Source organism: Siniperca chuatsi, linkage group LG7 (assembly GCF_020085105.1).
Source record: "Siniperca chuatsi isolate FFG_IHB_CAS linkage group LG7, ASM2008510v1, whole genome shotgun sequence".
Classification (NCBI taxonomy): Eukaryota; Metazoa; Chordata; class Actinopteri; order Centrarchiformes; family Sinipercidae; genus Siniperca; species Siniperca chuatsi.
Window position 1 is genome coordinate 22,280,859 of NC_058048.1, and position 14,545 is coordinate 22,295,403.

At 39.5% G+C, this 14,545-nt stretch overlaps 1 protein-coding gene across 6 annotated transcripts in view; it reads right to left on the minus strand.

Annotated features, from left to right (window-relative positions):
* Window positions 1-13,126, minus strand: part of pitpnm3 (PITPNM family member 3) — a 91,833-nt gene extending 78,707 nt beyond the window's left edge. The window contains exons 1-2 of one of the 6 annotated variants that reach the window (XM_044201820.1): window positions 12,939-13,097; window positions 12,702-12,787 (exon numbers count right to left, since the gene is read on the minus strand). In XM_044201820.1, the coding sequence (XP_044057755.1) occupies window positions 12,702-12,726 (25 nt within the window). In that variant the 5' untranslated portion in view covers window positions 12,727-12,787; window positions 12,939-13,097. Of the gene's footprint in view, window positions 1-12,701 lie in introns of all 6 variants that reach the window. The other 5 variants (XM_044201815.1, XM_044201818.1, XM_044201819.1 and 2 more) reach the window with 5 other exon arrangements.
* Window positions 13,127-14,545: the final 1,419 nt, after the last annotated feature.

The following is a 14,545-nucleotide window of genomic DNA, read 5'->3' on the forward strand; positions in this document are numbered from 1 at the left end:
AATGTTTGTGTGAAATTTCATAGCAATCCATCCAGTAGTTGAGATATTTCAGTCTGGACCACAGTCCAACGATACATATGTAGCCTATGCTACGTTCACGTCATAGGGATGGATTTTTAAATCTAGTCTAAATCCTGAAATTGAAAGTTTAGTCATATTTTTTCAACCTGACACTTTTTTTTTGTAGACTAAAACATTAGACTTGTTTTAGTCATTAGTAAAAAACCTTGTGAACATTTTATGAGTTTGACTGATTTTAATTTAAAATAAATGACACTGAAAATGGCTCAAACTAACTTTTCCCATTCATAACAAGCATTTGTGTGCTTGTAAATCCTGCTCAAGTTTCATGCCTTTTTCAACCCTAATTGAGTTACACTTTCTTTAAAAATGGCAACATTTCCAATTAGCATAATGTGTCATTGAAATATTTTGTGCTGTAAAAAGAATTAGCAAAGTATTGTCAATGAACCTGCAATTTATAAATTGGATGTTAGGATGTTCCTGTCCTTCTCCCTAATTAGACATGCTTAAATTCTGTTTCACAGTGTTCAAACAAAATCAGCTACCAAAAACACCAGTTGGTGATTCACTCTGATCAAAATGCTTTTGTCTGCAAAATTAAAGCATGCAAAACCAAAACAGCTTGTCTTTTGAAACCGAATGTTTAACTTATGGTAACTGACAATGTGAGAGTAAGAGATGGGGAGAAGCCCAGCACTTCACTGGGCTCTGTTCAAAGAAAATCTCTGTGTAAATATCTAAAAAGCTTTACTTCAGAGCAAGACAACACAAGGTTGCTTGTGATTCATCTCATCCTTCTTTCATCTCTTTCTTTCCATTATCCACTTCCAGCGGGGGTGACACAGAAGCCTGCAGCCGGTTGAAACGCTGGGCTGGCAGCATTCATTACTGGAGCAGCTACATTGCAATCACGGGTTATACCCCCTCGCTGTCTGTCACTCGCATACAGGTATGATTCTCTAGCTTTATTACACACACATGGCTGCAGTGCTACACATGTGTGAGGAGGTAGTGCTGAGATTTTAATTTGTCACAGGACACTACTGGGTCAAATGTTTGACTTCATGTAGAAGTTGCATGGATTGCTCAGTCTTATGGACTTTCTGTGTCTACTATAGTAGATTTTGAGTATAGTCCCTGAAAATGCTATTTGGTAAAAAAAAAAAAAGAAAAGAAAAGAAAAAAAAGGGTGTAGGCTATTTCAAGCAAATAGCTTTTTTGCCATATAATTTAGGTCTCTTTCTTTAAAGCTGGTGCAGCAATCCACAGACAGAAGGGAAACGACAGTGAAGTGACGGCCAGTCAACAAGAGAGAGAGCTGCAAGCGCAAACAGCTGTTTCTACGCACCTCACGTCTTTTAGTTTCCAATTATGGGACGATTCTGTATTTTATGGGATGGTTAGCAAGCCAGTTAAGCTCTGCTACTTCCGTATTTTGTGAGGTCAGCATGTTTGCTGTCTTAACAGGAGTTTGATGGAGGGTTGATATCCGTTTGCTCTCTCTGCCTTCACTTGACAGACTGGTCCGGGCATGTTAGCTTGGCGCAAAAGAGGAAGAAATGCGACTCCCCCCTAAAGCTGTCTTACCTACATGTCATGTCTTAACTGGCTTGCTAAGGTAATCCACTGGTTAGCCTACACTCAGGACTCATCAGGTTTAGGTGTGTGAACCCTGCAGCTCAGTGAGGACAGGACTTTGGGATAGCTGTGTGTGGTCACCGGGGCTAATGTTATTACAGCTGTTGATAGCTGTCAGTAAATACCTCCAAACGGTCGGCTGACAGCTTGTTAAACCACAGTGTCTCATTTTCTATTTCTACATGTCTGAAGTACAGAATATTTGACATGTGGTTGTGGAAGCTTTTGAATTGTTTAAAGGCACCTTTGATGAAACTGTGCTGAGTTACAAAAGTAATATAATGAGATCAATGAGATGACAGCTGTTTGCAATGTAGCCAGAAGCGACAAATGCGGTGTCGGTAGAGAGTGATGGAAGAAAAACTCATACTCTGTGTTTCACAGTTCCCTGAACTCTATAACACAACATTTAAAATCATACCAAGATCTCGCCAGGAAAAGTAATAGCGAAATGTCAGTAGTCAGATGGGCCTACCACATTTGTGAATAGGCATACTAACTTAGCTAAATCCAATGCTAAGTTAGCTTAGCACACTTTTTGATAACGTATACTTGTGCTGCGCTTTGCCTCTGCAAGTGTCTGCATTATTTGCTGCACCCTACCTCGCGGTGAGCGAAGAGCAAATATGTGAAGGCAGTTTTAGTGGTATTGAAGAGTAAGGACCACAACAGCATCTAACCAGACTGAAGTAACATTTGCAGGTACATTTACATGCTGTTTAATGTGCTGCAGCTGAGCAGCTAATTGGCTATCTAGCCTGTAAACTGACGTTAGCAGTGCACTTCCCCAGTGAATGTTTGCTTGGTGGCTCGTTGAGGTTCAGGACAAGACATCTGTTCGTGTTTATAAGTTAGATAAGAAGGAGACTTTAGCAAGAAAGCCAATATGGGTTGTTGTTCAGAGTCTGTGGCTCTTGTGTTGTGGAGCAGTCTGCTGTCTGGCCCAGTGTGACTGTGATGATAGACCGCTGACGTTACTGTTTTATGCAAGATTTGATTGGCTGTATCAAAATAAGGTTTCCATCTATATAGATACCAGAACGGGCAAATTAATATAAAACTAGAGGGCCATCATGAAACCAAAAAATATAAAATATAATTTCTCCCTTTTTTACAGAGCAGATATGTCTGCTATAGCAGACAAAAAGACAATTTAATTTCAACATTAATTTGGACATTGAATATTTGACGAGACAGTGAAACAAAGACACTGAAATTAAGACAATTAAAACCTTCCTTTCCAGGCAATAGAAACATGTTTGGTAGATTTAAATACAAACAAGATCAAATACTAAAACTTAACATGCCAATATCTGTGTTCATTTTAGCTACTAAGCTACAGAAACAGCAAAAAGGACTTGTGCCTTACTGAGTTAATTCCCCCAGTCTAGTATTATGCTCTAAGCAGCTTACAAAGAAAGGAAGTGACTCCACTAGAACAGAATCACCTAAGCTTGTTGCAAAAGGAAACCTATTGGGCTACATCTTTCACCTTCCAATTGACTCTCCGACAACAGAGGCCACCTGGTTTAAGGGTATTTGTCTGGCTCCGTGAATGACTCGAAGATGCTTTAGTTTAGTTATGTCAAACAAAGGGAGGGAGGGAGACAGAAGCTGTATAGTTACTGCTGGAAGAATCCATTTTTGTTTTGTTTTAAAAGGAATCTGAAAATGTTGCAAACTCAGAATTGTATTACTTTTTGTGCAAGAGTTATTGTATAAAAATCTGTAGACAGCGTACTACCATGTACTTTATTGTCATGGGTGAAGGTAATAAAAGTAAAAGGGGTTTCTAGTATTTGACATTTTTCCACAAAGACAAATATGGAGAATAGGTAGGAATTAAATCAATATCCAGCTGTACCTGTGGTGATGATTTGTTGCAGATGTGCCCAGTCTGTATTTATGGATAAAAAGCTAAATCAAGGTATCTTTTTTTCTAAGTGAATGTTAACAGTATAATAAGTGAGCAAAGAACATCTTTCATCCTGCATGACTCATATGTTACATGATATTCACAATGGGAGAAAATCTCTCTGTGACTATTATTGTTCTACTGCAACAAACCCTATAATTTATTTATCTATATGGTATTTTCCATTGATTCTCAGTGTAATTTGCACACTGAATACATGTGATTTAATGGAAATTCAATACAGACATGTTAACCTGTAGGGATGTAATATAAATGGAAAATGTTCTATTGGAAGGCAGCTGTTGAAGATGCTGTCAAGTTATGGATTCAGGATGGTAACTCAGAGGGAGAAGTAAGAAATAGCTTGACTGCAGCTCCTGAAAGATTTATAATTGAACTCATTCATCTTTCTGTCTTCCCTATTACATATATATGCGTCGACTACTCTGCCATTATTCTGAGAGGATAACATCTAACCTTGGACTGTACAACTGCCTCCAGCTGTATAGCGAATGAGTTGGAAATGTGTCTCAACCCCACTTTTCTACAAGTTAAACTCAAGTTTTCGCTGAATTGTTGAATGTTAATAAAAATATATTGAGAGTAAAAGCAATGAGAAAACAATGAATAAACAAACAACACAGGTAAAAACAAGATAAATAAAGCCTGTTCAGTGTGTGTTTTAAGGGGCTATTTAAAGGTCCAGTGTGTAGGATTTAGTGGCATCTAGCAGTGAAATTGCAGATTGCAACCATTTGAATACTGCTCACATCACCCTCCCCTTCTAGCCTGCGAACCAGACGAATCTGTCGAGCTCATATTTCATTTGATCTGGCAGGTACGTCTGGCTCCTCTCCTATTCAAACAGATTTCCACCCGTCCTACTGTAGAAACATGGTGGTGTAACATGGCGACCTACATGGAAGGGGACCCGCTCCCTATGTAGATATAATGGGCTTATTCTAAGGTAATGAAAACGATTCTTATTTTCACGTGATTCTACACTAATGAAAACATACTTATAAATATTATATTCCATTTCTGCCAATAGCTCCTCCTACATGTTACACACTGGACCTTTAAAGGACAACAACTTTTCCAAGAGAAATTATTTCAGAAATTGAGCTCTAACACCTCAGGCCCCAGTGGGCTCAGAATAGATATTATATAAGAGTATAAAATATTTAGAGTATTTAATCTGGTTCTGGGCCCGCTGGTTCTCTTATACTGGGTCTGATCATCTGGGGGTTCATCATGCAGCTGGCTTTAATTGCAGCTGAATTCATCTTGCAGGTGGCTTTCACAGACGAGCGAATCTCAGAGGATATATGCATAAGCATTTTCGTTAAATTTGTATCTCAAAGTGTCCTGAAACAAAATGGATTATAAATCCTCTGGAGTGGAAATATCAAAGTCAAGTGCAACTGCCTAAAATATTTACTGAAGCACAGCACTGTTACAAAAAAAGGGACTGGTTGGTTTTATTCAAGGTATCGACTCAACAAATAATTACTGCATCTTGAGACATCTCAAGACTCCTCATCGCTCCACACAGATCTGATGCTTTCATCTGTCGTCGTTTTTTTGTCTGTTCAGTGGACGTTTAAGTCACATGCTTCATGTACATCATGATTTATTGGCTAAGTCTGTTTTAATTTCATTTTGCTTTCATCGATACACCAATTTTTCCACCTAAGTCAAGCATAAAAACTTTTTTGCAATATTTGGACTTTTTTTCATAAAAATAGGTGGTTGGAAACAGACGTGGCAAATCAGAAAATAGTATTAATCATTTTGTAACGTTTGTTTGTTACATTTTTAGAAGGTACTGACAAACAATGTCACGCCAGTAGGACTGATTTACCTAAAACCTAAAACCAACCGAACTAAACAGGCAAATGCATCAGAATTAAGTACAATAGGTTTGGTGTGAAGACCAACAGATTCCTTTCTGGCCACAGAAAAACAGTCCACTGTTACCAACTCAGTCCTCCTGCCATGAGGTTAATATACATGTAATATGTATGTATGCAAGATGAAAGTATTACAATTTTGAATGTGAAATTGCTTCAACGTGAGCTTGAAGAAGGTACTTATGAAGTGCTCCAGGTTTTGAGAATAATGAGCGAGCCCTCAGCATTGAGGACGGCCCCATAGGAGGAATCCCTCCTCATCAGAGACCTAATCTGCTTTAGATCAATTGCTACCATCTTAAAAGGAATTTCTTCTCGCCTGAGCTTTATCTCAAATTGCCCTCCTCCCCAACCCAGATGGTCTGTAAGCTACATGAGTGCCAATCTCCTCATTTAGTAATTAGCAGCCTTTAATACCCAAGGAACTCTAAACAACTAACAGCACCCAAAAGAGCTAACGGGTCAAAAGGAGCTGTCTGATGATGCAAACCACGTCTGAGTGAATGTTTGACAAGCAACAACGTCAGAGTGTGATATCTACCACGTCAAGAGGAAATCCAATTATGTTTTCCTTCTGTGCATGGAGAAAGGAGAGGAAATGAGAAGTGCCTCTGCCCCTCATTTTAACATGCAACATGCCCCAGTAAAGATGAAAATCATATGGACCTGACCAGACGTGACACTGTACAGAAATCCACACAGAGAAAAGGAAAAAGATGGTGCTTCTGTGTCTGCTGAGTCTGTTTATGTCCTGCCACAGTGAACATCCTATGGTTCACAACAGGTAAACAATGAAGAAAAGTCTGCCTGGTCCTCTGTGAGCTGGAAATAGCTAATAATAGCCTTTCTTCTAATTTCAGCATCAGCGCACAGTTAAAATCAATCTCTACAGTCAGAGGAGATTGATCTCTCCTCAAAAATGTTGAGTCGGTCACAGATTCACCTTCCAGACATTATCCTCCTGGATGCTCTTTATCTGCACTGCAGTTATGCAGATCGGCACTTGCATCGACTGTTAATGGACTGCTACGCTACAACTCCCCTTCTGTCTATGCAACAATGCCCATATAGAGCACTGTATGTCCAGCCTGAGGATGACTGCATGTAAAGGGGTTACAATATTAAGTCCATGCTCTTATGATTTTAAATTGGATATGCACTGGGTGAGGAGGCTGCGGCCCAAATATAATATAATTTCATTAGTAGTAGTATTATTAAGTATTTGATTGGGAATTTGGGAGGGTGCAGAAACAAGTTGGCTTGAAAGCTAGCATGGATGTCTTTCCAATGAATTAAATCATTTTCATCTTCTCACAGGCACCTAAAAACACCAAAGAGCAAAGTAATCCCTGCATTGCACTGCAGTACCAGGCAACAATAACATAAAACATACCATTCACTGTGATGGTTTACCCTACAGTATGTTCAACAAGTTTCAAAGTTGATTTATATTAAATATTAATATGAATGGAAATCAATGGCTGCCTGAAAAAAACACACTATGGTCAGCTTGGGTTGTCTTTAAACCTGCATTAACAGATTTTTGACCACTTGGGGACAGTTGTATAAAGCTATGTACACAACTTATTTACACATCCAGAAGACACAGAGCAACATTGTCATTCGTTTGGAGTCGTGTTTGTGTCCACCTGGTGAATGTAAGTCCAATATTCACTCCTCTTTTAGCTCCACTATGTTCACCAGCTAGTTGCTTTGTTTTTGGTGCTGGGCAAGTGGTGTACAGTGGGTTTATCAGAGCTTTTTTACTGAAAACAGCTGCCTGCTGGGCAGGAAAAGACCCTTTGAGAGTGTCGAGAGTGAACCAAAACAGTAAAGTTGTCTAAATTTTTGTAAACTTGCCTGTTGAAAAACAATAGTTAGCCTTGACAGCAGTCTTACTGCGCACAGTATTGTGTCCTGATTAAGCTATCCTGCATTGTTCTATGGACTAAGGCTGCAACTAATGATTATTTTCATTATTAATTAATCTGGCAATTACTTTCTCAATTGGCCTATGAAATATTTTGCCTATAAAATGTTAACATACCCATCACTTGTTCCAAAAGCCCAAGGTGACGTCTTCAAAATAGCTCGACTTGTCAGGCAAACGATATTCAGTTTACTGTCATATAAGGCAAAGAAAAATGACAAATGTTCAAATTTGAGAAGCTGGATTCACCAAATCTTTGGCATTGTTGCTTGAAAAATGATTTATATGATCATTTTATCATCAAAATTACAGCTGATTAATTTTCTGTTGATTGACTTATCAATTAATTGACTAATCATTTTAGCTCTACTACAATTTAAAAAAGCCAGTTGACAATTTGACTGAGGGACATTTGCTCCCTACTGGCAGGACACACTAGTAGATTTTAAACTAAATGTATTTGCTAAGAGTCTAGCATTAGAGAGCTGAGTAATTGTGCTTTCAAAAAGCCTATTTCAAGAGTCTAAGAGCTTCTTCGTAGCCAGAAATCTGAAGTGAAAGGCAAAACGAAAACCGCTGTTTCTGCCTTCCACTCTGCATTCAGAAACCAGTGTGACGTCAAGACATTTGGCTGTGACAAACAACAAGTAGACTGGTGCCCGGCTCCAGGTGAGCCTCAAATAGCAGCGGGCCAGCTGCTGTGTGCATTGTGAATAGCTGCTCTGCGACACAGGCCCAGTGTGCTTTCCCATGACAAACAGCTATTAAATTTAAATTAACACTGTTTTGTATGATCAAATAAAATAACAGAGGTCACGGGCTGAATGCATTAGCAAACGCCTCTGTAGAATTCAGAGAACACTGTGGTGCTGCTGTTAAGCAGGCTGTCTGGGGACCATTTGTCAGTATGACGACAACTGCACACAGCAAGCTGTTGTAGTATAATACAGTATATAAAGTATTTATCATGTCATCTTAAACTGAGTGATAAGACCTGGGTTTGGGGAATCACTGACAGCATCAGACCACAAAATGTGCCTGCAGTCTGATAAAAACTGTATGTAACATACTGGCAAATGATTAGCATTCACTTTATTCACCTTTACAGAGAGAGAGAAGGAAGCAGAGAGAAAAGAGAAGACTGTTCATCAGCATCCTTCAGCTCTATTTTTAGCTTGAAGCTGAATCTCAGCAAAACAGCAGGTAGCCTACTCATTTATTTTATTTAGACAGCAAATGAAAAAAAAACCCAACAACTCAGACTGATCCAATTTCATCAAATGTGAGGAATACAAAATACTTAGCGCTGCTATACCTCACACTGAGTCCAGGAATGGTCCATGAAGTCATAGGGAGGACAAACAGTAGGGGTTAGATAGACTCTGGGACGGGGTTGACGGAGATGACCGAGGGTGATTAGAAAAGCAAAAGTTCTTAAAGAGATTGAGCAACACAATAACTGTCTGGCTTCAAGCCGCAACTCATGCAGTGGGGTGGAAGTAGCCTCAAAGACAGAAAAACAGGTGTGTAACTAACGAGTTCATGGTTTGAATTCCCATACCAGCTGATTAAATTGTGGGTCCCATTAAAAGATGCACCCTCTGTTGTCATGTAATCTCCTCAGTGGCCAATGAAAAGATTGAGACGTTAGCAGGTGCAAAAATGTTTGAATGACAAGCAGAGCCCAACTGGGATTGAGCGTCTGTATTTCCCTATAGATAGTCAAATTAAACAAAAAACATTTTCTAAAATGGCTGATAGCTAATTGGCCTCATTGAATGTTTATTAAACAAGACTAAGAGTCTACAGCCATGCTAGCAGCTCTGTGAGGTTGTATTAGGCACAGTGGTGCTTTGAGCTAAATGCTAATGTCAGCATGCTAACATACAGAGTTTTAGCAAGTATAATGTTTACCATGTTCACCACATTAGTTTAGCATGTTAGCGTTCTAACTAATGCTAATTAACAATAAACACAAAGAACAGAATAGGCTGATGGGAAAGTCGCTAGTTTTGCAGGTATTTAGTCACAAATCGAGGTATTGAACAAATTAAAATGTTGACCAGATAGTGATGCTAGATGAAAGGTTAAGTGATCAACAAAGTGACTACAATTCATCCAATATTTGTCAAGACATTTAATTTAAAACTGAGGGAAAGTCAGGGGATCACCAAAGTCATTAAGATACATCCTCTGGGAACCATGAATGTCTATACTGATTTTTGTACAAATCAAAAAGAAACTATTGAGTAATTTTACTGTATAAATTCAGGATATGAAGAAAGTTCCTACCGTAGAGCCACGCCACTTGCAAGGCTAAAAAGTCCATTAATATTCTTTTAAGTTTGAGTCACACCTGCTTTATTCTGAGGACTGAAGCTTTACTCAGCACAACCCTCATAATTCCTAAATCCTTATTACTCTGTTTAAATTATCTTTCAATATTTAGATGATTAAAACTGGGGCTCTCTTCTGTTTTAATAGACAGTCGTGAATCTGGGTACAAGGCCATGCTTCTGCAGAAGCTGAAAAAAGACACTGCAAAGTCCAAAGATTAGCTAGTTCATAAACGCTGGTTGTTATTTTAACTGGTTGAATTAAGAAGTGTGGAATCCCCTGCAGCCCTCTTATAATTGAAAATGACAAAGATACGATCTTCGTACATAAGTGAAAGTCATGAAATTAAAAAGTCTGTCCTGGCCATAATGGGGGGGACTTTGAAGAACAATGTTTCCATGAGAATCACTCTACTTCACAAGTTATACTGTGAACTAAGGTCAAGCAATATTTAATAAAAACAAATACACTGCATGCTTGACTGTACTAACCGTAAGCTCACACATACTGCATGTTGCCATCAATCTGCCATCAGCCTGCTGGAGAATCACAGGGTTAACATGATATTATAGAGCTCGGCATGTAAGGCCTTACAGTGTAGTTTCTATTAGCAAGTGCATTTTTACGAGGAGGCTCAATGCAGTATAATTAAGATTATCTGAAGAAGACATCCAGTTGCAGCTGTTGAGATAAAAATTTTCCATGCATTCAGAGAATCTAATTTGTCTTGCAAGATTGTCTACTAAAAAAGGACTACTTGCTTGATTTCTGGAGTAGAAACTCTTGTGACCTTAGAGGCTGCACCTGACATTTTTTATGTACAAAGCATTACATTTAAACAAGTTGGTACACAAATAATGAACATGCAAACAAACTCTTTACAAACTGTGACCCAAATATCTGTGCCTCAGTTTCAGAATTAAAAACAATCTTCAGCATCTTGTGTTTGTATTTATTCCCTTTCATATTTGTATCATGAACAGGGCCTTTTATTAACCGTTTTATTGGCTTAAACTTCATGTTGAATCTGCTGTGCTGCCGGTCTTTGTGCAAATCCTCTCAACTCTATTTCAAATTCTAGTGACATTGCCAATGTTTCTTAAAGGAGTACGGCACCGATTTAGCATTATTATATCACTGCTGGACTTACAATGTTAAAAAGTCTTTTTCATTCCATGCATTCTTCTTCCTTGTTAAAACCTGCCGTCTACATTACCCACAATGCAACTCGACCGCCGACAGTTTGGTTGGAGATTCCGGTGTGTTATGCTATTAGCAGCCTCAAGCTGCTAGTCTCAAGCAGAGATGAGGAGCAGGCTACAGAGGTCTGGTAAGATCCCTTCTTTCTAACTCCACACCCCCAGAATTTTCTTCTCGAGGTATCAGAGTTTCACAGCTCCCTCAGACACAAAAGGCTTTATACAAGTTTTTTTCACATATGCAGTAGTACTCCCCAAGACCTGTAAACACATTTTGATGAGTAAATGTCAAAATGATGCAGAAAACCAGAATATTTCCACTTTGTTTTAATGGTGCAAACATAAAAAACATGGTGTCTTTGGTTGGACTAATTCGTTCACTGAAAGCAGCATAGATATACAATAGCTACAATGAAGTGTGAGAACTAGCACATACAGAAAATACATTATTCAAAGGGAACTCAAGGGGAGAGTGAAGGGGGAAACTCCAGCATTTAATGGGTTAATGCAACTCCTGCTCTTAGCCTGGCACTTAGGAAAATATATAATAAATAAAATATGTTATTCATATTATTTTAGAGACTTTCCACTTTGCACCCTTGTATCTAGTAAGGATGTTGCTGTAAATCCAAGGCAGCAATATTTTAAAGCCCAAACCATACTGAATAAAATCCACTCTCTATTGTGACACTTATTGTCACTACTGAGAGTAATAATGATCTAATATTTCATTGATTCCTGCAGGGAAGTTCTCCTTCCACTCCTGCTCTGTGGAAAAGGTCAGAGCATAAAGGCTACAGAACAGCAAGCCTGAAGCTGGAAGAGATTTGGTCACTTGCTCAAAGGCTCTTCAGTAAATAGACCCACGCCTCCAGGCTTTCTGGGTTTTTTTTGACAAATTAACCAAACACCACAATGGTGGCACGTTTGAGCAGCAAAATAATAGCAGCAAAATAATCTTTTAAATTAGCAACAATAAACCTTTTAAGCTTCATAAAATGTCATGACTTCAGAGGCCTAGCTGACGCTGTCCTGTCAACACTCGCTCACATACCACATCCAATTTAACAATCAAAAGAGCTGCATGAAAAACTGCCTGCTATTATTAGCAATGCACTGACCTCCTCTGTATTATTCTTTTTCTCTTCTCCTGCTTTGTCCTGGCTATTTATTTTCTGATTTATTGTCTGATGCTATGAATAGAGTAGAATAGATGTGTGAACAATGTGTGCTGTCCCTGTCCTGTGTCCGCAGATTCTGTGACCTGATTGGGAATTTCAGCTATAGTTCCATAGCAAAAGTTGTTTGTTTTTTTTTTTTACTATATGGTCACATACTGAATTTCAATAGCAGTTACCAAAATAGTGTCACTCCCATATGGTATTTAGATATGGTCACACATACAGTACTGATAGCTGTGATAGCAGAAACAGGTGGTCTGCAGGTCTGTCTGTAGGTCACTAACAGCTCACCTTTCAATAATTGGTCTTTTTTCTATATTTGACCTGCAGCGTCACAGAATCTGACGAGTCACAAATTTCGTTGTAACACCTGCACGGACACACAGAGAGAGACAGACAGATATAAGGACAGACCGGGCTGTCATGCATGAGGTCTGTTTTGACCGTCGCGCATTCCTACAGATTGCCTCAATCCATGCAGCACGCGGCTGTGCGCGCGCCAACCTCCAACAGCACGAGACGCGGGTTTCTACTTGTTAGCACGAGACTGTATTGCCCCCTTACCTTTTCGTCTCGCCTCCTTTGACATAGTGTCCTCTCCCGTGTGTCTCTGTCTGTCTGCGGTCACTCAGTAAAGCCGTCGCGTTGTTCTGCGCAGAAACGTTTTGTAGGATAGTTATTTAAACAGCGGCTCTTCCTCCGTCCCTCTCCTGTCTGCTGCGCCTTGACGTCTGCCAGACTGAAGCAGGGTGAAGCGGAAGAAGCAAAAACGGAAGAATGTGTAGCTGTGCTCTCATTCACCTGTGTGAAGTCCCTCCGAGCATCGACCCGCCCCTGCCGCAGACATACTTTGGGTATTTGTTTTATCTGTGCAGACTTGGCTCACATGTCATGTCCACCCAGCTCTCGTCCCTGTCTCCTCTCCGCCGCTACCTTCAGCCAGAGTTCCTCCAAACAAGCCCCGGTCTGCAGCTCGACTGCCTCCAGCGGTGCGCGCACGTCCGCGGCTGCTGAAGGGCGCCCGTCCTCTCTCCTAACATCGTTTTCTGACTTGAAAATGCTCAAGAAGTGACTTCATGCTTCAAAAACACAAAGAAAAGCTTTAACGTGAAAGCCATTTAGCAGCTATGTAACCTACTGTCATTGGCACGACTCATTTAATTAGCCTAAATAGTTTAATCAGTTCCATTGGACTTATCACAGCAGAATCATCTGTCATCTGTCAATCATCAAGTCTTGACAGAAATATTACAGGAATTACACGAATATTATAAAGTAGGTCAAAGTCTATACAGAGTAGCCTGTGTTGTATGTTTTTCCCTATGCAGGGTGTGGTTGTTACATAGGCTATCTACTATGAAAAAGGATATAGAGAAGATTAGGTATGAAGATGAAGGGCAAAATGACAATAAATCACAGCAGTCACAGAAGTCATTAGCCTGTACACAAATGTCACACAGAATATTTAATATAAAGTAGGTAAGTCATTGTGAGTGTCACACCAGTATGTGTTGTGTATTTTTCCCTATGCAGGGCGTGGTTGCTTATCCACTATGCTATATAAAAGAGAATATAATATGAGATATGAAGATGAAGAAGGACACTAAATCACAGCAGAATCATAAGTCTGCACAGGAATATTATATGAATTAAACAGAATATTACATTTAAAGCAGATAAAAGTCATTGTAATGTCACACACGTAGTCCATGTTGTATATTTTCCCCTTTGCAGGGTGTGGTTTTTACAGATCTTCTATCTAAAAAAGGATATAGACAAGATGAGGTGTAAGGATGAAGAGCAGGACAATAAATCACTGCAACCTAAGGATGAAGGGTTGAAAGCCACCACCTCTGTCAACCATCCATCACTGAAGCAGCAGGTGCCACCTTGGTCACGTAGGGGCAGCCATCCAGGCAGAAGAGAAAATCTTTTGGGCTTTGACAAGAAGTGCATCAAAATAAAAGCAACACCATCAAAATAAAGCCCTTCGCACAAGCATGAAGAGTGTTTTTTTCCCCTCCTCTTTTGCTTTTGAGGGATAAAAGAGAAATAAAGCATATGAATCATGTTCCCTCAGCTTTAAATCCTTTAAATCCAGTTGTGAGATCTGGTCTAATCTGACAGATGCTTTACCTAATGGGTGCCTCTAATTCATTTTTAAGCTCATCTTGACCTGCACTACTGCAATACTTCAGCTAAATTGCTGCAAAACAGGTTTTCTCACTGAGTGCTTATGGCACACATTACACTCTATAGTGCATGACGTGGTCATGATGAAACTCTTGCTGTGTTTATCCCTCTTCTCCTCATATGTGACCACACAAGAGGTCACACAGTCCTAGAAGGATGGTCTGGTCGCAGCGTCATTTGGCAGCCGCATCGACACAAATGAATATTGATAGAGG